General features: G+C 47.1%; 1 protein-coding gene across 12 annotated transcripts; it reads left to right on the top strand.

Moving 5' to 3' along the window:
* Positions 1-24,218, top strand: LOC112541804 (uncharacterized). Of its 12 annotated transcripts, none has more exons than XR_015796684.1 (6): positions 2,548-4,448; positions 5,517-5,598; positions 8,800-8,974; positions 11,564-17,640; positions 18,047-18,215; positions 23,777-24,218. XR_015796684.1 is itself a non-coding variant. In XM_088143862.1 (5 exons), exons 1-4 carry the CDS (start codon positions 1,756-1,758, stop codon positions 18,047-18,049), a joined length of 384 nt encoding a protein of 127 aa, XP_087999988.1. In that variant the 5' UTR covers positions 1-1,755; the 3' UTR covers positions 18,050-18,215; positions 23,777-24,218. The 12 variants fall into 12 exon arrangements, 1 of the variants encoding a protein (XP_087999988.1); XR_015796683.1 differs by having other exon boundaries at positions 2,893-4,448; positions 8,800-10,426; XR_015796681.1 differs by having other exon boundaries at positions 2,900-4,448; positions 8,800-9,018; positions 9,215-17,640.
* Positions 24,219-24,727: the final 509 nt, after the last annotated feature.

Below are 24,727 nucleotides of genomic sequence, written 5' to 3' on the forward strand. Positions count from 1 at the left end.
ACCAGTGTCTGGATTCCTGGTCCCACTTGCCTGGCCGTTGGGATGGCTCCCCTTCGCGGAGGTTGCAGCCCCCTCTTTCCTGCTTGTCAAGGAAAGGCTCCATCGCTCCTTGGGCAGGCAGAAGGTCAGGTCCCCCCGCCCTCCAAAGGAAGATCAGAGAGCGAGGAAGGAGAAGGGTCTTTCCTGCCTAACATTTTGGGAAGTAGCTAGTCCACAGATGGGACAGAAGGGACCAAGTCGTCTGCAGCAGCTTTCGGGAATGAGACTTTGCCCGCCTTGAAGTCCGTTCAGCAGCCCTTCCAGGTAGACAGGCTGAGCAGCGGCTTGCAGGCTGAGTTTGCTGCCCTCCCAGCCTGCTTCTGGCATGTGAACCTGGGGTGTCCAGCTGCCGCCCTTCCCAAGGCGTCGCTATCCAGAGCCTGCTTTCTGGACTCAGAACCATCATTTGTGCCCCACTCGCCACACCCCCCGGTGGGGTTCGTATGTTACCCTGCACTTGGTTTGTTGACCTGATCTGCTCCTCCCAGACAAACAAACTAGGAAGCCTTCAGGTGATGCCCTGTTCACACAACATCCTCCAACAAATTTCCCAACCCTGTTATAGCCACTGAATTCCCTTGGCCCTAAAGAAGTCTAACTGCAGCGTGGGACTCTGGGATGTTGCTTGGCCCAAAGCCCTTGTGGATCTCGCTGGCTGCACCCTCCTCCTTCCTCGGCTGCAGAGTGCAGTTCGTGGCTTCCTTTGATCCTTGGTGCCCTCAACTGTACAGTATTAAGTGAGAGCCCGCTTTAGCTTTGCAGACATTGCTGCTCCTCCTTTGTTAGATAGGTAGGATGATCTCTTGCCTTAGACTGTCATGAGAGACACAATTTTTTGCTCTCTCAGCAGACTGACATCGCCATTCCTAACAACCTGATATCCAGTTGTGCTGCATCCTCTAGCAGTGACATCCAGGTTCTTTCCTTGGTGAACACCTTCAGTTGGGCAGCAGACCCACGTGCTGTGTAACAAGCACCCCAGAGAAGCTGCGTTGGCATCTTCAGTTCATAACTTCGTTCCTAAGCTTTGCCGTGTGGGCTGTCCCTCTTCCTGTTTGTTGTGACACCCACAACAGCAGGATTCAGCACTAGTCCAGGCTGTCCCATGCAAAAGACTTGTACTTGCAGCCAACGTTTGCAGCCCTAGCACGAGGCAGTTGTGAAAGAATTTGGACCACAGTGGTTGCGGCTGTTCACAATCGATTCCTTTCTAGAGCTCCCTCAATGTGGACAATATTTTACAAAGTAGGAGAGGAGAGAGCTGTGTCCTAAAGCAGGGCTTCTGAATCTTAGCAACTTTAAGACGTGTGGACTTCAACTCCTAGAATTCCCCAGCCAGAAAAATAATATTTCAGTTGCTTCTAGTCAGGCTACCTTGTCTAGCCAGGCACCGATCACATTTGCTGGAGTGCCCCTTATCTCCAGACAGCTTAGTTTCCTGATGGTGCCACGCTGAAAAAGGCTGCAGAGATGGCAAGATTGTCCCGAAGTCTGCAAAAGTTGGATTTGAAAGGAAGTGTAAAGGGGAAATCATGTGGGCGTATATACAGACAAGGGGACAAACCCCAACTGACTTTGAGCTGAGCTGAGACACTAAACAGGATTTGATTTGGACTTGGATGGGAGACCACCAGTAAACCACAGGGCTGTAGGAGAGATTGGGAATTTTTTTAAAAAAGCTCTAAGAATAAAAAAAACAGTTCCCAAGGAAAGTGCATGAGTGTCCCTTTGAAGTCAGCAGAAATCAAGTCTGAATCAAAAAGACTGTTTCTTAAGGCCATTTGGAGAGGAGAGCAACAGGAAGCAACTCCGTAAGTCTGTCTGCAGGTATTTATGCCCCCCCCAATTTTGAAGTGATCTGAGCACATCTTCATGCACAGCACCTGCACATTTAATGAGACTTGCACAGAAGTCTCTGCTACATGCTTTTTGTTTTACAAGGAGCAACAACAGGTGGTTGGCAGGGAGGGGAAAAAACCCACAGAGGCCAACTAACATTTTTCAAAGATGCTCTGAATCTAAGGGCTCTTCTTTTTCAGGCAAATTAGAACAAAAAAAGGGCCCTTCTGTGCTGGCTTCCAGGGCAGGGAGGAGTGTTGCCTCCAGGCATGCAAAACCGCAGGTGCAGAGAAGGAGCCCAAGATAGGCAAGGAAATCTCTAAAATCTTCAGTTCAGTCTCTTAGCTTTGGGATCTGCTGTGGGGGGTTTTGGGGAGGGGGTCCTTTGGTGTTCTGGCTTGAGACACCAAAAAGTTTTTAGCTGCCTGTAGGGTTACCAGCAATGGGCTGCAAAAATCCAGATGATGACTAATGGGAAAAAGGAGCTGTTTGCTGCCTTCAAGTGGCCATTCGGATTTCGGCAGCCCACGCTGGTCTCGCATCTGGGCACTGGGCTGCCCGGTGGCCGTCCTGCAGCCCCCTCCCCTCCCCTCCCCTCCCCTCCCCTCCCCTCCCCTCCCTTGCACACCTCCTGAGACAGAAAGAGGATTCAGAACCCCAAGAAAGCACAAGTAGGCTCCTGTTGGGCTCTTGCTAGCCTCTGTGTGGGAATTTTCCAAACCGGATGCCCCATTCATCAGGGCGAAGCGATGGGGGTTCGGCTCCCCCTCCCTGCGCGAACGCCACAAGCGGCTGTAAGTCCGTTCCTGCATACACATGGCAGCCGAAATGGAACGATGCCACGGGCGCTCTTTCGCCAGCATCACGGAGTTGCACACCAAGGCGTACGCCTGACAGGGCTCCAGTTATTTATCCCCCGCACTGTATTCCACTATGCAAGTTGGGGAGGAAAGGAAGAGAGAAGTGCTTCCATTCTTATGCTTAGCATGTCCTCTTGTTGGGCTGGGGAAGAGGGAAGGTGCTTGGGGACACCTGCTGTATTAAGCCTGCTCAGGTGCCTGCTCTTGTAGCCGTCTTCCTAAAGGGTTAAAGAATCACCTCAAACGCCTAGGAATGCTCTTTTAACAGAAGCTCCTCCACAATTTAAGAAAGCAGGCTTTAGAGGGTTTAGCCACCACCCGCCTACAGCTCCCATCATCCCCTGCCAGCCTGGCCAAAACTCCTCTGCTTGTTTGAACAGTTTAAATGAGCAGGAACCTCTTCCCTTTAGAACAGCAGCAGCAGCAACAAGCCTCTCCTGTTTTAACAGGCACACCCTGTTTGCGGGCAGCTGGTTTTCTTAAGCCTCAGAAAGAGGTTGGGGGAAACCTCAAAGGGTTGCAGTGATCTTTAGACCCCCCGTGTGAGAGGCAGGTCTGGAAGGAATATTCATTTTGACAAACTGGAGAACAAGCTACAGATTCTTGATATGATTCAGATGTGATGGTGTGGAAGCCTATCTTTTTCCCCATAGCCTGGGGGCTATACTTGGATAGCAATGGGGTGGCAGAGAATTCCTCCCCGCCTGCCTGCCCGCCCATCTCTAGCTGGAGCAGCTTCCCCCAATTTGTGGCTTCCCCCAACTAGGGACAGCCAGTTGGCCACCAGTTGCTCTAAAAACCATGGAGGTGAGGGTGACCGCTGCAGCTGAGATGATGCTGAAGGAAGTTTTGCAAGATGAGAATTTCTGGCTGAATGTTAGATAAACTTCTGAATAGTAAGAGCAATTCACTGGTGGAACTGATGACCTTGGGAGGTGGGGGTTCCCCTTTGCTGGACATGGTCAAGCAGAGGGCAGACAGCCTGTGGTCACAGACACACTGATTTTAATTCCAGTATCAAGCAAGGGTTGGCCTCTGGTCCTGGGGCCTTTCCAACGTGTTTACTCAGAAATAAGGCCCGCCGCGCCCCATGGAACTTATTTCCAAGGAAGCATAATTAGAACAGAAGCTGAGATTCCGTAACTTAAGTATACATTCAGACATTTTCTGTAGTCTAATATTTAGGTTTAGTTTCTACTAAGTGGGCAGCTGTACACACACACACACACTTTACAGTTCCTCAGAACAAAAGTTCTACATGCAGAGAAACAGTTTTGGATTTTTTTCTACCAGCTCTTGTACAATTTGATTAATTTCAGAGAAATTCTCAGAGAGGGAACGTGGTGCTCATTTAGTGATGAAGTGGCCAAGAGTGTGTGTGTGAAGTTCCCACCTTCCATGGTATTCTCTCCAGCAGCTTTCCTGGCTGCCCACCCTTCCTTCAAGGGGAGACCTCAGAAAGGAAGTGTTCTTACTGTTCAGTTTATGGACATCTAGGGAGGGTGCAGAATGATGGAAACATCTGGAACGCAGAGCTTTCTCCCTGGCCCTCTGCACCCTCCCTGCCTTTCCAGCCCTTCCACTCTCTCTCACTTTCAGCCTGGGGAATGGAGGGTACCGGGGTGCTCCAGAGAGGGAGAGAGAACTACGGCTTGCCACACCACTACTGAGAGAAGTTGGCAAGACATTTTCAAGAGTCCTAAGAACAAGGTAGGAAAACAGACGCCTTTTCTGTCCGAAATGAAAATGGAAACATGGTAAAGCCAGTTTCTGCACAGCATTGAAATAAAACCCCTAAAGCGTATTCGGGCTTATCTCTGAACACGAACAGCACTGAACTCTGTGCTGCTTCTTGGTGCATAACGGTGCCGTTTCCTCCGGGCCCCGCTTGTGAAATTTTAGAAATACGTTCCATATTTTGGAGGGCTTTCTTTACCTTTGCAGCTCCTTTCTCAACTTGGCTGATGGGAGGGAGGGTCCTTGCTACCCTCGGACCCTCACGAGCTGTTTTTCTTTCCCTTCCCTGGTGTTTTTTGAAGGCCTGCCAAATTGGATCCCCTGAAGGATGAAACTGATAAGGGGGCGATGGCTGAAATGGCAGCAGAGACTTCTTGGCTCTGGGATCTGTCTGGGAGGGGGGAGGGTTGTGAGAAGGGCTGCGAGGAGAGGACGGGGCCCCCTCCCTTTGCCAACTCACCCAGCGCCAAGCAACGGCTCTCAACTGCTGCTGCTTGAGGGTCGCGTTCTTGGCGGAGATTTTTCAACCCCACTCGTCGGGGCATCACCAAGCTCCATCTGGAGCTATTTCTGCCCAGAAGACATGCCTGGGTATTTTAAACTCCAACAGTGGACAAGGGCACCAAGGATGAAATTGCCTTCCGAAAACCAGATAAGCAAGGAAGTTTGAAGCTGGGTGGGCCTGTGCAAGGCTTGTCCAGTAAAGGGGCGAGGGGCTTGAGGCCTTGAGCCTTTCTTTAGGATCCATCCAGACCGAACGAAGGGATCTAAATGCAACTGCCGGCCCTCAATAAATAAATAAATAAATAAAGCCACGTTGGAGCGGAAGTCTCCTATTTATATGTGAGCAGAGAGGGAAGTGTAAATGGCCTGGATAAGGAGCAGAACATTACATTTTATCTGCACCGCTGAAAGGAACAAATTATTTTGACTAGCAAGAGTGTTGCTGTGCTGTTGGTGTGGGACTGGAGGGACCCAGATTCGAGTCTGCCCCCAGGAGAATTCTAGGCTAGTCTTGCTCTCTTTCAATCTACCCCACAGGGTCGTGATTAGTAATGCCAAGACGGAGCGCTATCGACGCAGCTGTGAGTTCCTGATCTGGAGAGAAACCTAACTAATGAAAGTAATGTTTAATTTTTTCAGGGCCATGCAAAATTTGCCTTGCTCTTTCCCTCCTATCCATTCTTCTGCCCTTTGGGTCTTGCATCACCCTCCCCTCTAAAGTTTGGTGCTATTGGCCCTGGTTCGTGTTGATTGACAGGAGGGGGAGAACGAAAAAGGGTCAGAAAACAGCTCCCCTGGGAGAAACCTGGTCCCAGAAGGGCTGTCTGTATCCTTGCAGCAGAATCCAACATTGGGGCTCCTCTGTCCTCCCCATAATGACTTTTTGGTCTTAATTCACTCCACTTTCCTTCCCTTTACATCCAGTAGGATGTGAAGGGATCCCCAGTGTTTCAAGCACTCTCCTGCCTCTAGCAGAAGCCTGCAGCCAAACCCTGGTTGCCTCGTGGCCAGTGCTGGGCAGCGGCAGGAGGCCCCCAAGCCAGGCGAGCTGCTTGTGTCCTCCAGGGCAGGTGGGTGGCTTTGACGGTGGTTTCCCTGGGGCTGGGAGAAAGGAGCCAGAAACCAGGGCAGCGGAGCCTGGGCTCTGCCGGTGGATCCCGGGCCGTTGCAGGCAGGCTGCTAAAGGTTTCCGCAGAGAGAATTCCTGGAAGGGTCAGTTTATTGACAGAAGACAAATGAGACGCTTAAATTCCTTTGCCATCCAGGAAGAGGAGGTGCGATTCTCAAAGGTTGAGCCGTTGAGGGACGCGTGGAGAGCCTAGCACGCCCGGCATAAGATGAACGTCACCGCTGGTCTGAAAAAACAGTTGCGCATCCCTGTTGTGAGAAAAAAGAAAACAGACCTCACACTTTGGGTTGCAAGGCCCGATTCCCAAGGGATGTGTAGGCTCCCGTGCTGGGGCGTGTGAATCTCTGCAAGGAGAATTCAAGTTCTTTGTGCCGAGGAGGAACTTGGAATCTGGTCTGGTCGTGCCAGGACTCTACCTGTTGTAAGATACAAACCCAGGTTGCACATTTTAAAAATGAGATGTGTATCCCTTGTGCCCATCCCTACTTTTCAAAACTCTCCTCTGCTTGTAAAAATCACTTTGCCAATGTAGTATCCCACAGTCTTCAGTGTAGTTGAACCTTAAAAAATCCCTTTAAAAAACCCACAGGTTAATAATATACAGAATTTCTCATGCTCCAAAAACAAACTGTTCCAGCTTCTAAATGCAGCTCTTTAGACTCTAGAAAAACTTGGGTTGGGTTCACGCTAAGTCATAATGTCCTTTGTTTCTTTGCAGCTTAGGATGATTTGTGAATGTAGCCAATTGTGGCATATTCAGTAAATCATTTGATTTGATTAATTTAGCTTGAGATAAATACTCCTCTGGGTGGGGTTCAGTTCCTGGTGGCTTCATGGACACATAGCCACTTTTTCACTTTCCTGGTTAGCCTACAAAATTAGGGATTGTTAGGGGAAAATTAGGGAATCCACTAGGGTTTCCTAGTGGCCTCCCATCTAGGTTTAATGCAAATCATCTCTTGGAGATCCCCCAGATCTTCCACGAAGATCCCTTTTTTTTTAATCTACCAACTAGATAAGACTAATTTTTCACTTTAACTTACATTTCATACTGCGCCAGTTACCGTCATTGATACTTGTATGTTAATTTGATTTCAACAACAATCTGTAGTTTTAAAATGACCTGAGATACTTAAACATGTAGAACTCAATCTTAGTCTGAGAAGGTATTAATAATTTACTTAGGGTGACGGTGCTCACAAATCTCTTATCTATTTTTTCCATGCTTTTCTTTTTCTCTCTCTCTTCTTGCTTTTGTGGATTCTACTTTTTTTTTCCTTTTAACATGTTCAATAAAAATAAATGCTAAAAAGTCAGATAGGAACTGCAACTGGCTGAGTCTTGGTTTGCTTAACTATGCCTTGTTAAGCCAACCACAAAAAGCATTTTTTTTTTAATATAGTTCACTTTAAAATTTCATCAGAACCGAGAAGTTTCTTCCTTCAGGCCACAAGTGGGCTCACATATTGTGCTAAGCCAGTGTTGTCCAAACTTGGTCACTTTAAGATGAGTGGACTTCAACTCCCAGAATTCCCCAGCCAGCATGGCTGGCTGGGGAATTCTGGGAGTTGAAGTCCACTCATCTTAAAGTGGCCAAGTTTGGACAACACTGTACTAAACGATCCTATAGTTTGCTGAGTTTGACTTACTGCCTGCACCCAGCCATGGTTTGTAGCTTAGCCTGTCACATGAACCCAGCAATTGTAATTTATTCATTGTTAAGGAAAAAAATAGCATAAGAAAGCGTATTCAGTCTACAGATGTTCATATGTTAGATAGATATGATGTTCTGTTGGCATATAGAAAGCCAGGGCTAAAATCCCACCACCAGGAAAAATGGAATCTGACATTCCCTTGACAATATACATGGGTTTGCACGACACAGTCAGAAACCAAGACCTACGTTCTAGCTTAAACTGATGGGCAAACCCACCCTTGGTCGTTCGTTTATGATTCAGTGTGCTGTACAAATCTGAAAAATAAATTCATTAATTCGTTCATCCATCCATCAGTACTTATAACCCACTCAGAAGCATACAAGTTTAATAAGTTACTATTACCATTATTATCTTGGGGGGGTGAGGGGCCAATAAGGCCAAGATGGCAGTGGCAGCCATGTGATCAAATCCTCACCCCAACACACACAGAAAAGGGGTGAGTCTTCAGTCGTGTGGGCGCAGCTGCCATCTTGACTTTTTTGACCCCTTCTGCCCCCTGCTTAACCCCTATATCCTGAAGGACCCTGACAGCATGTAACATGCAACGAAAAGAAAAGCTGCCTTGTCATTTTATATCTTTTATTAAATTAAAAGCTACATTTTATTATGAGCCACCCAGAGTCACTTCTTCGCGAGATGGGCGGTGTCTAAATTCAAAATATAAATAAATACATACATAAATAAAATAAATAGCTAGCTAGCAAAATCTGAACTGTGTCGAAACCAAAAATAACCAAAGACAAGGTAAAACCCCAGATAAAACCTGAGAGGTGCTCACAGTTAGTCAGTTGGGACTGACAATGCTGTGAAATACCTGTTTTGTCTAACCTGTTTTGGTAATTGAAGCATAGCCCTCTGGGCATTGTGCTATGAACATAACTGGCGTTTTCCGTTTAACCAAAGGTGGTTTTCCTTGGGGTTGGTGCACATGTGGGTCTCCAATGCATTCACCTTTCTCTATCCTTGCATCTAGGGCAATGGAGGATGCAGTTTCAAATCATTCCCACCTTCCCCACCCCACAAATCACTTGGACAAGCTCGGATTTGTCTGCCCAACGGCCCCGGCTGACCTCCGTGCACTGCTGAAAAGGATTCCTTCGTCCATTGAGGAAAACCATTCCCCCCCCAAGACCCCCATCCTGCAACAGGTAACAATGAGAAAGCCTGATAGCCATCTCCAACTGTAAACCAGGTGTGACAATTTTACTACTTTTTTTCCAATGGGTATTTAAGGGGGGGAAAAAACCCAAACTTGTAATCTCTATAAATATCCGCAGGTTAGTCAAGTTCCTACCTTTTTCAGGAAGGTGATCTGCTTTTAATTAACACTTAGCTCAGGTGGAAGCTGCTGTTTTGCAATTCCTGATGCTAATTTCCTCTCCCCAAAGGATCGGAGATGCCCCTTCAAAGCCCAACGGAGGACTTGTCAGAAGATGGAAAAGAATTCACAGCTTTTGGCCCAGGGTGGTGGCGCATTCCTCCAGGAATGCTACTATTTGTATTTGTTCTGTTGATTGGTTAGATTGATATCCTACCACTCTATCCAAAATGTTTGTGTCTTTAGGACCAATTCACAGAAATGCACTGTGCCACACTGCATGGATTGTTAAACCATGGTCTACTGAGTAGAGCACTGGGCAGGGTTCCAACCACAGCTTGAGGGCTTTTCCCCACTTGACTCTTTACTGCCCTTGGGAAAAGTGACCTGCATGAAACCGCTGTCCTGACTGCTTTTCTCTTGCCCACCTTCTGTTCCCAGTAACCCGTGACAAAACCAAGCAGATTTCATGCACCTCGAGGCTACCCTTGGACAGTGTCGGAATAAGGGGGAAATGCTAGCTTAACAGCGATTCAGACATACGACTGTCCTTGACGTAGGCTGGGGATGGGACGAAGGCAGCGTTGTAAGGTCCCCGCAGAAAAAAGAGGTTGCCAGAGCATGCTTGCCCTGTGGTTCACTGTCAAAAAGGACGCGGTTGAAAGAAAGCCCTCCAGATGTAGCAAGCTGTCTGAACCACAATCCCTGCTTTCACTTACTCTGGGCTTTCGAAGGGCGCTGAAAGGCAGCTGTGCTCAAGGGAGATCCATCGATCCCTTGAGCTGGCAGGAAAGGCGCTGCCCTGATTGCCAAGCCCTCTTCTGCCACAGCCCCAAGGCCACTCGCTGGCACTGTCCTTACAGTTTTAATACGGGGCAAGTTCAGGAAAGCAGTTGGTGGATTCCTCTGGCTTGGCCTCCCTTTCATCAGGTATGGGCTGCTGGCAGGAAAATACCCACGATTCTCCCCAACGTGAGGTTGGGCAGGGCTGGGTGGAGGCTGCTTAGAGCAGCATCTTTAGCTACCTGTCAAGTTGGGCTATTTCTCAATACAAGTCTAGTGCTCTTCTGAAAGAGCACTAACCTGGGTCTAAAAATATTCCAGCTGATTGACTGGAGGAAGCAGGAGGGAGGGAGGGACGGACGGACAACAAGAGAGCTCCACCCGCAACTAGGGCGGCAAAGGAACAGCTGCCCTGGCAGAGCACCCAGTTCTGTCCTCAGGGATGGATGGGAGCACCCAGAAGTAGCCCGTGAATGGCCGAGGAGCTGGAATAAAGAAGGTAAACTAGCTCCCTTGTGAAGTGATAAAAACAGAAAAATGCAAATCCCCTTGTGGGCATAAACAGCAGAAAACCTGTAATGCATCTGATGATGACAGAACCAGTGACCCCCAGCTCACTTTCCCAAATTAAATTGATCATCTGTGCAGCACAGAACTAGTGCTCTCACGTGCTGGTCCTGTTTCTGAACGCAAGACTGGTGCTCTTTTGAAGGACCACTGAACCCGTTTCAAAAAGTAAGCCTAGCGGCGCTCTTTCGAAAGGGCCTGTTAATAAGGACCTGACAATCACTTGGAAAGGAATGGTCAGACAGTGCGTGGACAGATGTCCCTGCAGAAGCCAGATGTCCAGTCTGTCCTGCAGCCAAAGCCAAAATAACCATGAAGGGCAGTGCCCGCGACTGAAAGGGGGCATGGTCTGCCGCAGTCTAAAATAGCCAATAAGATCGGGCAGGTGCTGCTCCTGGCCGTGTCAGGAGCAAACTATCAGTGACGGCGGTTAGTTGGGTCCACAGCAAAAATGTGTTTGTAAGAAGAGGGAAAAGAGTCCTTTCAAACTGGAACGACTGAAGACAACGTTAAGCTGCCGCAACGCTGGGCAAGGGATGAGAGGAGGGCGACACTTGGGAACGTGGCAGAAAAAGATGGTATCAGAGCATGTTAGTGCCATAGTCAGGGGATGTGGGGATGAGCCCTAACGCTCACCAAACCCGAAGCAGCAAAGGAAGGATCCAAGCGGCATCCATCATGGATCATAAACAGGAAGAAAGACGGGGGGTCTGCCTTTTCCTTTCAGGAAGGGAAAGCAAAGGGAGAGACACTGAGGGTCGTCTTTGAAGTCTGCGGCTGCCTTGGGAAATTTGCTCTGCAGAACCAAGGCCCCCCAGTCGCCTCGTGGCTTCCCTTTGAGGGGTGGGGACTCTGATTTCAAAGAGGAATCAGCCCAGTCTGGGGTCCACCCTCAGTTCGGTTCCCCCAATCCGTTTTATGTTGCTGAACCTGGTGAAGGGGTTGGTTTGAATGTCACCTTATGTACTTATCTAGGGTTGAACTGAGTAAGAGCCACCAGCTTACTGGTGTCCAGAGGAGTGGCACGGGCCCAGAATCCGTAAAATTCTGCCATGCTTTATCATTACAGCCTGTGCCCTATACATCTGAGATGAGGAGTTAAAGCGACTGATGGGAGCCTTCAAGCCGGCTTTTGATGCGTCTGAGATTTTCCATCTCAATAATAAGAGTCCTAGAGTTTGAAGGGGTCACTGAGGTCATGGAGACCAACAGTGCACACTCCAAATTATAGCATCCCGAGCACACTTGCACGCATCCAAGTGACCTCTGAGTCACAGGTTCCACTGTCCAACAGCTCTTTTAGGAAAGTTTTTCTAACGTCCCATCAGAATTGGCTTTCCTATAACTTGAACGTGTTATTCCGTCTCCTGTACTCTGGAAGAACAGCAGAATCCAGAGCTTCACCTTCTTCTACTCCGTTCAAGTGTTTTCAGATATTTGATTATCTTATCCCCCACCAACCCCTTCTCCAGGATTGTCTTCTCAAGGCTAGCCCAACCTAGCTCCCTCAACCCCCCTTCCTAAAACCTGAATTCTACAGCCCTGATAATTCTGTGGAGTTTCTCTGAATCTTTCCTGCTTCCTCTGCTTCTTTCTTACGACATGGAACCATAAACTGATGCCATGAGCTGGCTTTGCAAAACGTGGGTGCCAGCTTTGTGGTTTGTCCAGTGCGTCGTGCAAATGCAGCCTCTTTCGGGCCTTTCTGGATGAGGAAAGATAAAGGAGAAGAATATTCGTGCACCAGACACGTGGCTGATTTGGGTTCAGCTGAGCTTGGTGTTGTGTGAACTCAGCCACCATGGTTTGTAAACTACGGTTCAAAGCTTAGCTTAATGTGACTGCCTTTCTCCGTTCTTTTTTCGCTGTTCCTTTTGGGCTCAGTCATGCCAAAGCAATTTGCCCGAGAGAGCTTGATCTCGTGGACCCGCCGGTGCAAAGAGCTCTGCTAAACATCATCGCCGTTTGTGTGTTTGCATTCAGCAGCTCCACCCTTGGGGACCTTCTTGGAAGTTGGAACCAATCTGGAAGAGAGGCCTGCTCCGTTTCACTCTTGGCAGTTTTATATCTCAGAGCTTGGGCTTGCAAATTTATCTGGCGTGATCTTTTAATTAGCGGTTGGGTTGTTGAGAGTCTCCTGCAAAATAAACACGTTTCGGAAAAACAATGCATTTTTTGGTCTGTTGAATTCCTCTCTTCACGCTAGTCCTTCCCAAAATAAACCCTGCCATGGCTTAACGTGTGGCTGGCCCACACCCCACAAGAAGGCGACGGCTGGGTTGAACCACAGAGGTGCTATCTCCATTTCAGCCTAGGCTGGCGTGTTGTGTGAATCTGGCCGAAGTACAGTGAACAGAAAGAAGTGGTTCTGTGAGCTTTTAAAAAACAAGCACGAGGGCGGGCGATGTTTTTCTGTTTTTCTTTCTGGTGTTTCTTGGAAAACGCATCCCGAATGCATCAGGAACAAAACATTGCAAAACCACTCAGCTGCTGCTTCCTTTTCTTCCTAGAGCAGATGGGTAAGTCTGAAGTCCTTGGAGAACAGGTAGGGTAACCGCCCCCCATTCTTTCCACCACGTCCCACCACGTCCCACTGGTCCTTGTTCTTGGCCAGGATTAAGTCCTGACTTCTCAATACCTTTGCTGGGAAGAGAAAGAAGACCTCAGGCCAGCTGGCTAAATTTACCTCTCTGCAGCAGGCCAAGGGGTGTGTGTGTGTGTCTGTGTGTGTGTCTGTGTGTGTGTACTGCCCATATGCTTGTTTTTATCCCAGCAAATGCTCCCTGATGCTGGTTTATATTCTGAGCTTCCTCCTTTGCCTTCCACAGAGAGTTGACTAATTGTAACGTCTTCCTCTGAGTGTCTCCTCTTGCTTTCTTCTCCAAAAGCTCCTTCATCTTCTGGAAGACGGTCAGCGGAAGGCGGGTTCCTGTTTGTGGCTGCTGGCTGAGGGAATGGTGACCTCCTTGCTCTTGGCTCCTCGGTGACCCTGGCGTGGCTCCGCCAGGGCCGTCCAAACAAGCTCTTTGCTTTGCAAAACATCCCTTCCCAGGGGACGATACCCTGCCCGGCCCCCGCCCACCCAACGCTTTCCCTATCAGGAGATGAGGAAGAAGAACGAATCAGTGGCCCACCAAGCGTGTAGAGATCGATCGCGTCTCACAAGAGAAAGGCGACGTCTCCCTCGGGCTGACCTTGGTGATTAAATGGATACAACCGTGCAGGGTTTTTGGAAGCAAGGTGTCCGCCGTTGCCTTTTGCCAGAAGTTTTGCAACTTCTCAGCCTAACCTACAGCCTCCCATCCAAGTACGAACCAGGTCCAACTCTGCTTAGCTTAGATCAGACAAAATAAAGCTCTCCTGAGTCATCCTCGGATCCTGGTGACTTCATAGATACTTCCAGGTTGGCTTTTTGGCACTCTTGACCATCTCGAATGTTGTTTTCTTCCAGAAAGTGTTTGGATTTTCCAGCTTCCCTCTCAAGACCAGCTGCCCAGATAAGGTTGGCCAGGTGTTCTCTGTGCTGAGAGAGTCTCTTCCCACAAGGAGCAAATTCAAAGTTTCCTTTCTTTCCTGGAGCAGAAGGACTTTGGGAAGAGAGGCCACACAAATCAGTTTATCCCAGATTTGGCTGTCCAAGCCAAAAAAAACCCCAACAGACTCCTGTCCAATTCAGTTTGGGGTAAGAATCTGCATTTTGAACTGGAAAAATCAGGCTCAGATGAGAAACCCCAAACTGCACTGTATTTCCCATTCTTTTCTTTTGTCTGCTAGAACTTGGTGACATTTTACAGAGCAGGAAAGTCAATGAAGGGATGACGTTTACCACATTTCAGGCGAAGAGACATTTAAGTCTGATTGCCGTTACATTTTGAATTTTAGAAGTTGATGATGTTGATTAGAATTGGGTGAAAATTGCAGGCAGATCCACCTCTTTTGAAGAGAGCAGATGTGCCAAATTTTAGCAGCTGGGCTGAGTAGGTGCAGATCCCCAGAGCACGAAAGCCTTAAGGTGGGAGTCACACCTTAACCCTAACCATGCTACTGTTGAATATTTTGCCCATTGGTAAGGCTGGCATGATATTGAATTATCAGTGGAAGCAACGTAGGGCCTCAGGAAGAGAATAAAGCTAGGTTCAAGCATGGTCAGCAGCCATGTTTGGTTTAACCATGGTTTGTGGAATAAGACAGAATGCTCAGGTTTGCACACATTCCCCAACAATATGCCCCAAGACAGCGAGGACAGCGGCAGGCCGGCCCAATACAGTATGCTAAGCAAAAAGGAACCACATTATAGCTTAGTGTGTAGTGTGAGCCCAGGATGAGTGAGAGATGATTGACGATGGCCGGGCCCTAACAAGCTGGATTAGTGATGATGCCGATCGACAGCTGACTGCCTTGCACAGCATCCGCTCCCCCTCCCAAAAATAGCATTCAAATTTGGGTTGGGAATGGTATTACAGGAGCTTCCCAGGCTGGTTTTACGTCTCTGAATTTGGCACGTGAGAACGAGCAGTTCCTTTTTTTAGCAGCGCCTTGGCAGATGTGCTCCGTGGTGAAGCCAACAATAAAAATGACTGATCCTGGGAATGTAGAAATTCCCCCAAATAATCACGTCCCCAGGAAGATGTTTATTTCTTGGGCTGGTGATTGCCTTTCCAGCTTGCTGGTGGAATTAAAACTGTTTGGAGAAACGTTTTGAACGTTTGCGTGGAATTCCTTTTGAGACAAATGAAATTTGGAAGGCTTTGGAGGGGTTTATTTTTAAAACCAAATGTTTAAAAGAGGATTGAGCGGTGGGGTGGGAAGCTGTTGCTGGCGTTGTTTTCATAGAATCGTAAAATGAAAAGATCAGAAGGGACTGGGGAATGAGCCGATCCAATTATTTGCCCAGTATCGGAACTTAACATCTTCCTGCAGTCTCCCTAGTTATCCCCACTTCCAGTCTGAAAAAGTCCCTTTGGAAAATCACACCTTGAGGTTTCCCCTTAGGATTGAGTAGGAGGGTAGGAAGCCAAGGAGGTAGCAAACCGATGGGCAGAGGTTCTCTGTTTCAGATCTTCCCATCTCCCTGCAGCCTCCCTGGCTGCTCCTTCTTCCCAATCCGAAAAAGACCCTGGGAGAAGTTTCTTCCTGTGTCCTTCTTTGGGAATATATGAATGGATAGGCAACCATTAATGGTTGCAGAGCAATTAATGGAGAATTCCCCATTCCAGATTTTCACAACCTTCTGCAGCCTCCCTGGCTGCCCCTACTTCCCTGGGACAAAAAAAGCTGGTGGGGTTTCTGCTGCAGTCTGCCAGACCAGGGATCATATGCTGAAAGAGAGAATATTCTCTAGAGATATCAAGGCATGAGATAACTTCTAGGTTTTTATGGGTATATAACATTATGGTTTTATAATTCTAGTATCATGATTATTTAAATTTATTTATTTATTTATTTATTTAGGGGGGTTATTTATTGTTGACTCCTGGCTACTGCCTGGACTAGTCCCTGCAGTTTTCTTGGCAACATTTTTAGAAGGCTGGCCATTGCCTTCTTCTTCCTAGGGTTCAGACAGAGTGACTGATCCAAGGTCCCCCAGTTGGCTTCATTCCTAAAGCAGGACTAGAACTCACGGTCTCCCAGTTTCTAGCTTGGTGCCTTAACCACTACACCAAACGGGCTCTCTAATTATCTATTTGATATAATTTCTATTATTATTGTTTTATTGTGTATTACATTACTATCAATTACTTAGTGTCCTGAAGACTAAAGTGGCATTAAAGCATCTGTAGCAAACAAAAAACTTAATAAATAAATTCAAAGACATACAGAGAGAGAGAGAGAGAGACAGACTAAATAAGTCCAGGAACTCTGTTCTCCCTTCACAGAAATTGACCGATATTCTCTTCTCCTTTGCTAGGAATTTCAAAGGCAAGTTTTCTTTCATCAATTTGAATGGTAGGAAAAAGATCCAAGACAGAACCCAGTGCCCCCTCCAAGATGAAGTGGAGCCATTAAGGAGAACTTTTTAGGTGTCATTCAGCCAGCTGAGTCCATCTAACATGAGTATCATCTAGCCCATATTTTACTATTTCAAGGGTATATTATGATTCACTCTGTTGGAGGCTTTGCTGAGATCGAGATATACTATGTCTCTGGCATTCCCCCGATCTACTAAACTAGTAACATTACCAAAGAACATCACATTTGTCTAGTAAGGTTTACTTGTGACAAACCCATTCTGGCTCATGTTGGTTGTAGTCATGCCATCCTAGTGCTCACAAACATGCTGCTTGATAGTTTGTTTGAGGATCTTGCCCAATAGAAATGTCAGATCTGTATTTTCCAGGTCCTCCTCCTCCTCCTTTTTTAAGGTGATGACATCTGCTCTTCAGTTTTCTGCGACTTCACAAGCCTTCCAGACATTCTCAAGATTGCTGAGAGTGGCTCCATGATCCCCTCTGTTAGTTCCTTCAGTCCCTGGGGATTGACTCCCTCTGACTCTGGAGACTTGAGTCTCTCTTACCTTCTCCTCGTCTGCCCTAAGCTGCAGTTCCCTCATTCCACCAATGGCATAACCGTGATCAGCTAGGACTCCATTTCCCTTCCAAGAACAGAAAGATGCAAAATAGGAGTTAAGAAGATTTGCCTTCCTGCTTCACCACTTTCTCCTTGCAATAGACCTTTAATTTCTTTGGCTTTCCTTTTATTTCTAGCATAACCAAAGAACCTTTTTGTGTTATTTGTGGTATCTTTCACAAGCCTTTCTGGCTCATTCTGAACTTCAGCCTTTCAGACACAGTTCCTACAGTCTTGGGGGACCACTTTGCATTTATCTGTGGCTTCCTCTTTCCATTTCCTGCAGTGTTCGATTTTCCTCTGGCTTCTTTAGATGTCTGAATGTTTCCTTCTTATGGGGGTTCTTCGTGATTGTGTCTTGTGATCCACACACAACCTCCAATTGGTGAATGTCACTTGCAGGCAAACCACTGCATCTCTGCCAGGGTTGTGCTGTTATTTCGTGCTGGGAAAGGTGGAAGGAGAGAGAAGAAGAGGGCGACCAGCAGCCAGGCAGATGGACTCAGTTACAGCAGTGATGGGGATACCACTGGAAGATCTGAAGGACAAGGCTGGAGACAGATCTATCTCCTGGAGAAGGTCTGTCTACGTGGTCATTAAGAGAAGAGACCTGATGGACGGCACAAATCAATCAGTTTCGTGCATTGGTTATGTGTTGTTTTTCCCTCCCTTCCCAGGCTGCAGAAAGGATGGGCAGCCATTCCACAGGTGTAAGAGAGCAGTATTTTCCCCCTCCCTGCTCCCCTCTCCCAAAGGAGAGAATTGCTGGGTTACCCCTACTTACTAAAACTTCTTTCAAATCCTTCATCAGATTCCTTCCTCCTGGATCACATCTGGGGCGTTAGTGATGAATAGCTTCTTAATTACATTTGGAAAAGTCTCTCTTAATTGCCCCAGTGCATTTAGGTATTCCTTAGGGAAGAGAACTTTAATTACTAGGTTGGGTTTTTTTAACCTTTTTCTTGCATTCTTTGCATTTTTCTAGTGAAATGGTGAAATGGTGCAACCGAAATAAAAAGAAAAGTAGCCACTAACGCTTCCACATTCATCCCAAGAGCAGAAGATGACACAATTAAATTAAGAAAAGCCACTGAAGTGACCAGGAAGAAGCGATACGTTAACCCTCCAGTCACAATCAGTTGGGAACAATCAAGGTAAGTGCTGCAAAGAGGAAACCTTTAATTAAAAGAACAGGAGACCTGCATTTTATCCTCCCTACCATCACCCTAATAATAGATATAATTGCAAATCAGGCGTGAGAAACACTAAAGGATATAATCCTTGACTGTCAAGTTATAATTCGTTGGAACGTGTTAAATGAAAAAAGTCAAGAAAATAAAGGACTGACTTGATTGTATTTTACAGCTGCTTTGACCACATTTATTTATTTATTTATTGAAGCAACTTAGAGGCCCCCAACCCCAAGTACTCTACGAAATGCTATGAGATTGGCTCTTGGCCAACAGTCCTCAAGGCAGAACATGCCCGTGTCCTTCCACCCCCTTGCAAGGCTTCGTTTCCAGTTCCCTGATCATCCCCATTGCCCTTCTCTACACCTCTTCCAGTTTCTAAATCATTCTTCCAGTGTGGTGCCCGGAACTGGGCACTGGACTTGAGACAGGCTCGAGCAAAGCAGAACGTAGAAGAAAACATCGCTTCTCATGTTCTGGAAACAACATTCCACTGAAGCAACCCAAAATTGCATTGGGGGTCGAGATGGGGCCACTTTGCATCCATGCCACTCACAGGCCACTTATGGTCAACTGCTAGCCATGTCTCCCAACCAAATTGTCAGTCTTGGATCCTTCCCCAAATCCTAGATATTCCAGAGCTTGAACTTGAAGCTGGATGCCCGCCAGCTGCAATTTTAAAACCAAACCACAGGCCTTTTGGGGGTGGGGGGCAGGTAGAAAGCACCCGCAGTTTCGGGCTGTTATGCTTGGGAAAGTTCGAAGGTGGGCAGAGGGTGGGGTTGGAGAGCAAATGTGACAGCACAGCAATCATTCCAAAAGTTTTGGGGGGCAAGTAAGAGGAAGCGGACCGAGCTGAGGAAGGGGGAGAGAGAGATTAGATACTTGGAGCAAACATCCATCCTTTGCTTCCTGCCATTGTGTAGCCCGGGGCAGGGGGGGTTAAGAAAGGATAGGCCTGCATAAACACTTAAGCAAGGTTTCCTTTGGATCTTTCTCCCCAGCTAACGCCCAGGTCTTACTGTAAAAATAAGTGGGGAGGCTGGAGCAGCAAACAACCTGCACCCTACCCTCTAATCTCCAGAGCCAGATGTTCACTTTGCCCCAGAAGACCTAAGGAAAGAAAAGCCCAACAGGCAGTAACTGAAGTTTCTACTTTTAAAGAAGGTGAAGACTATCAGAATCATGATACAGTCAGAGGGCTATTTTCAGCAGGGTTTTTTCTCAGTGTGAATTTATTACCGTTTCCTGGTTGAATTTTGAGTCTATGCACCTGGCAAGGAAAGCCGGGTCCGGAGGATTTGTCCTGCAAAGGTGGCAGCCCCTAAGCTTTGCTTTAACAAAAATATAAACCACTTCGCAAATCAGGTTGCTATTTTTGACTTCTGGAAGGATAGCCAAACTGGAAATGAAGAATTCATGGTAGTGTTATATTTTTTAAAAAACACATGAATGATAAAAAGGCAGCGTTCCTGTGGGTTTTTAGTGGACCCAGAGTTACTTTCACCAGCCTCGCTACAACAATATAGCGGTCAAAAAACACCAGGCTGAAGATCCTGATTTCATACTAAGTTGGGACGTCTAAACACAGCAGGCTGCTTTATGTGGAGTCCCTTTCAGGGGTGTCTTCAGGGTACGGTCAAAAAAGTCAAAATGGAAGCCACAACAGTGCATCGAAGCTCTGCCTATAAATGGAACAGAACTTCATTTGCACTGTTGTGGCTTCCATTTTGACTTTTTTGACCGTACCCTGAAGATTCCCCGGGTGTCTTTCATTCAGGATGGTCAAAGCTAAAGGGGTGCAACTTTTTTCAGACCCTGGGCTGTCCTTGGTGTTTGAGCAACATGGCGCGGGCAGAATTGAAACGAAATTTGATGATTTACTACCGAATTCCATCTCATTGCAAATTGCAACTTGGCAACAAGTTTTAGAGGCCTTTCTGGGATCACAACCACAGCTTTGGGGATCACCTGCACCCCTGGGGCCTCGGGTGGGGTGCCCCTGGCCTTAACTCTCCAAGATGAGAGGCAGTGTGGCCTAGTGTTTAAACCGTGGCACAGGCATGGGAAAGAAATGTTCCTACCTTGCAGTTTTCATTTTTTTTTCTTTAATAACCCAAATGATACTTGTAGAGCATCTCCTCAACAGAAACTTTCTCTCCTAATAAAGTTTCTTGCTGCAATCTGTCCATGCCCGGTTTGTAATTGGACACAGCTAGGGACAGACTCAAATACGTATTTGATATTTCCACAACGGTAGGCAAAATTTGGAGGCTCCATTCGATCATTCGTAGAAGCCGGAGAGCCACAGTGAAGCAATGCTGGGGGGTGGGCAGGGAGGGAGAGCTAATTTTTCTCTTTTTATACTAGGAGAGCCCTGTTGCAAAATGTAGAAATCGTTTTCACGCATTGCTTGTTTCTAAATGGTGAGAAATTTTGTCGCCGGTTTCCATCCGAAGGGCTCAGAAGGGACACCATGGATGGAAAGAAGGCGTGTTTTTTTGCACGCTTAGTCACCCGACTCTGATGAAAAAAGAAATCATAAGTAGATGCCACGGGTGCCAGTCCTGAAAGAGATACTGCTTTTGAGCAGAGCGCTGTTTTCCAACCCTCGGGTGGGGCTTCCATCACCCAGTTGCAGACGCCATCTTGACTTTTTTTACCCCCCCCCCAAGCAGGTCTCTCCCTTCTAATCCTGGGCAGGAATACACCTGCAACGTTAATCCAAGTCAGGGTGGCGGGGCCCCCAAGCCTGGTCCCCCCCTTAAACACGCCCTTCTGGACCATAAACCCTTTTTATTCTACCGTCTTGCAGAACGGATTCTAAATCCAAACAAGACAGGGTCACTTTTTTCAAACCCACTTTCTAAAAAAAACCCAACCCTCCCCTTTCCTGATTATTGGCAGCCTAAACGGCGGGGGAAACGTCTCCCTTCTTCCAAACTGCTCCTGCCCAGATCCTTAACAACAGGAGGAAGGAGGTGAGGGAAGAAGCTGGTTTAGCCCTAAGTGGGAAAGTCAGATAGGAAACCCATTAAGGCCCCACCCAAGGTTTGAAATAGTTCCAATTTTTTTAAAAATGGAAAGTGGATGCAGAATGTTGGAAAAGTTGGGTTTTTGTTGTGATGAGCACGTCTTCTTCGTCAACAAGCACCTGGCCTGCAACCCCTTCCATGGATCCCTCCCAATAATATTTTTACTCTCAGCCACTGTGCTGCCCTCCCCGCCCCTCCCCCAGGAGCCAGCAATGGGAGCATTTTTGCCTTAGGGGTGTAAAGAAGGGCAGTCCAAGGATCCAGGAACACCCAGGGAAGTCCATCTGCAAGGATACGTATTAGGCCATCATTGTGAACTTCTCTGCTCGCCATTTCCCCTTGCACCTGCAACGGAGGCTTCCCTTCATCTACCTCATTCTGAGGATGCTTGGAAAGGCATTCCTTACATCCGCGGAACATTTTCAAACTGATTTAAGGGGTGGGGATGATGGGTGCCAACTGCAGTTGTTGCCTGGTACCTCCTTTTCCTTTCTCTGCAGCCTCCCTTTGGGCTCCCAGTTCCCAATCTGAGCACCCGTGAAGGAGTTCCCTCCCAGGATGGGAGTTCCCTCCCAGTTCCCTCTTACGAATGGGTGAGCAGCCAGGGAGGCTGCAGAGGCCCAGAGAGAGACTGTGCAAAGGAAGGTGGGGCATCGCCTCTCTTTTTTGGCACCTTGGCCAAGTGCAAAACTACCACACTCCAGCTGTGAAAATTCTCTTCTTTCAAGCTACCTTGCAAAAGCAAACTCTTGCTGGTCAAATTCAAACAGACCTTTTGGGGGAAAAAATGCAGGATGATTTCGTGCACAGGGCTAATCACCTTGCCTGTTGTTTTCCCTGTAACGTGCAAGTACACTAAAATAGAACTTTGGAAGTGATCTTTTGCGTCCTTTGACAACAAACAGAGAATTCCTTCTTTCTGTGTGTTCCTCCAGGTGGTTCCTTCTGATCAAGAAGGTTTTAGTGCCACCTTATGGTGGATAATGCGAGTCTCACATTCCAGATGATGAGATTTAAAAGCCTAGCCCACCTAGTACGTCCACCACTATATTGGATTTCAGCTCCCATTATCATGATTGTCCCAATTGCTCCTCTCTTTCTCTGCGGCTTAGAGGTCCTGGGGGTCGCGTGTCACTGTACAATAGGATACCCTGAGCGTGGCGGGTTGTGCAGTGAAAGGAGACACATGTCCTTCTGAAGGTCACTGGGTCTTCTCTACAAGGAGATCAGGACAACAGACATGTTTTCCCAAAATGCAGCCCATCTCTCTTGACTGTAGCGTTCTGCAATGTGCAGACGCAGGCACTGGGCGCGTGTGCAGCCCCTGTGCATGTACAGAGGTGTATGCTTGGAATGTAAAGACTCCTTCTGCAATCAGACTGCATGGAAAAGCTTGTTTGGTTAAGGAGCATGGAGGACATGTGCTGTTTAAGGGAACAGCAGCTGGGGCAACAGTGGTGCGATGGCTTCTGAAGGTCTAAAACCTGGCCCCACAAGTTAGCTAACATCCAAAACTTCAAAAATTAGCAGGCTTCTACAAAAATGACACATTAATTCACAACAACTGTTCTCAATCCGATGCCCTCCTGATACATCGGGCTTCAATTCTCCTCATTCTCAGCCCATCAAGAATTATGAAAACATATTTGGAGAATCCCAGGTTGGGGAAAACCAGTGCAAGGGAATACTGTAAGGAAGCTGGTTTCACTTTCTTTAGATGACACCTATAGACATTAGACCAGGTTTACATAGACTCCAAATGAACATAGGAAGCCAACTTCTCCAGAGGTCCTATATTTGCTGGGTTCACACACTGCCTTAAATGAGGAACGGACCAACTTGCAGCCCGGAGTCTCTTCTGATGATTGTTGAAAATTGATGACACAGTCTTGTCATTTTAAGGTGGGAAACCCATGAAAAATGTAGGGTAACTCTTAAAATAGGCTTATCAATTAGAATAGGGTTATTGCTGCTATGGTAGTAGATTCTTGCACTGAGCAGGGAACTGGACTCGATGTTTCAGGGCCTCTTCCCACGTTTGTATTCTACGGTTCCAAAAGCGGCGTAAACACCCCAACTCCACCCAACCAAGTTCTGCCTATGTATGGTGTAACCCTTAGGCCCTGTCCAATAACAAGTGTGGGCCTTGCTCATCCTTCCTTAAAAAAAAACTCACCCTAAAATTTGGGCAATTGTCTCAGGGATCAGGAAGACAGAAATTCTGATTATGCACGTTCCAGACTTTGCCTTGCTACCGTCTGCTAAACCAGTGGGTCTGAACTGGCAGTAGGATAAAGGGAAGGATAGCGATCCATCAACCAGGCAATCAATAATAAAATATAAAATTCTGAAGCTGTTTAGCCGGATGCAAGGTAGGTCTTTGGAACTTTATTTTTTTTAACTTTCTGTAAATAAATACAATAACAGAATGCCTGTTAGCATGTAAATGACATTCTTGTAATAAGTGTGGGTTTTTTGTTTCTACTGTAGTGCAACCCAGATTCTCTGATTGCAGGATTGGCGGATATAAAAGATGGAGTACTGTGACTTTAAACCAGAGGCAGAGAATTGGATGCCCGACATCACCTGTGTCCCCCACATTCACCCTCCAAGACTCTGCTATTGTAACGGAAGGGAGGAGGAAAAAATAATTATTCTCCAGTCATGTATTGAATAATCCTAACTGCAATTCATTAATCTATAGCCAATTTTAATTGCATTGAAAAGTATATAAAATAGAGTAAATTTTTGTTTTATTCCTGCCACTACTTTGGGCAGGGAGGCTTTGGAAAACAAACCTAGACCTGGTCTCCTGAAATTTGTCTCATGATCTGGGCTACCTCATGCTTCTTTAACCCAAGTTACAACCTACATCATAATTGACATCCTCCCCTTTTGGACTCGGCAGTCTAAGGCAGAATTCTTAAAAGAACAAGAATCTGTGTGTCGTTTTTTTCTTTCTTTCCATGAGGAATCAGAGACTCTAATCCCCGAGACCCCGGATGCCGGCAGTGGGACTGGCGTGCCTCGAAGAGAGGGATGGACCCTCAAAGGCAGCCAGGAAGCTCATTTCTTTCTGCAACTGTGCTCAGTCAACATCCTTAGCATCAAGAGGTCAGCATCTTTCCAGATCTGTAAAATGGGGATAATAAGGAGGGAAGGGATGATTCTGGACCATGAATGAGATTACAAAGATATGCTCACTTCAGGTTAGAGTAGGGAATAAACCTAAATCAAGTACTGTACTTGCTATCAAGAACAACTTCCCTAAAGAAAGATAAGCAGTCTGTTTATGATGCACTGTTTTAGAGGAGAGGAGCAAAAGTGGAAGGGGCTTGGAGGCCAAGTCCTAGGAAGGACAGCTGAAAGAACTGGGTGGGCTTGGCCCAAGAAGAGAAGGCTGGGGGGAGACACGAGCGCAGACCTCCAAGACCTGAAGGG

The sequence above is a fragment of the Python bivittatus genome, unplaced genomic scaffold (genome assembly GCF_059951505.1).
Source record: "Python bivittatus isolate LINGU-HERP-01145 unplaced genomic scaffold, Pbiv_v1 ctg000390_np1212, whole genome shotgun sequence".
NCBI lineage: Eukaryota > Metazoa > Chordata > Lepidosauria > Squamata > Pythonidae > Python > Python bivittatus.

Bases quoted from the DNA above. Each gene is read 5' to 3' on its own strand.
- LOC112541804 (XM_088143862.1), top strand. From the start codon at position 1,756: ATGAGTGTCCCTTTGAAGTCAGCAGAAATCAAGTCTGAATCAAAAAGA. The intron at 1,851-4,337 runs GTAAGTCTGTCT...TCTCACTTTCAG, and splicing joins GAGCAACAGGAAGCAACTCC to CCTGGGGAATGGAGGGTACC. The intron at 4,449-8,799 runs GTAGGAAAACAG...CCTTGCATCTAG, and splicing joins TCAAGAGTCCTAAGAACAAG to GGCAATGGAGGATGCAGTTT.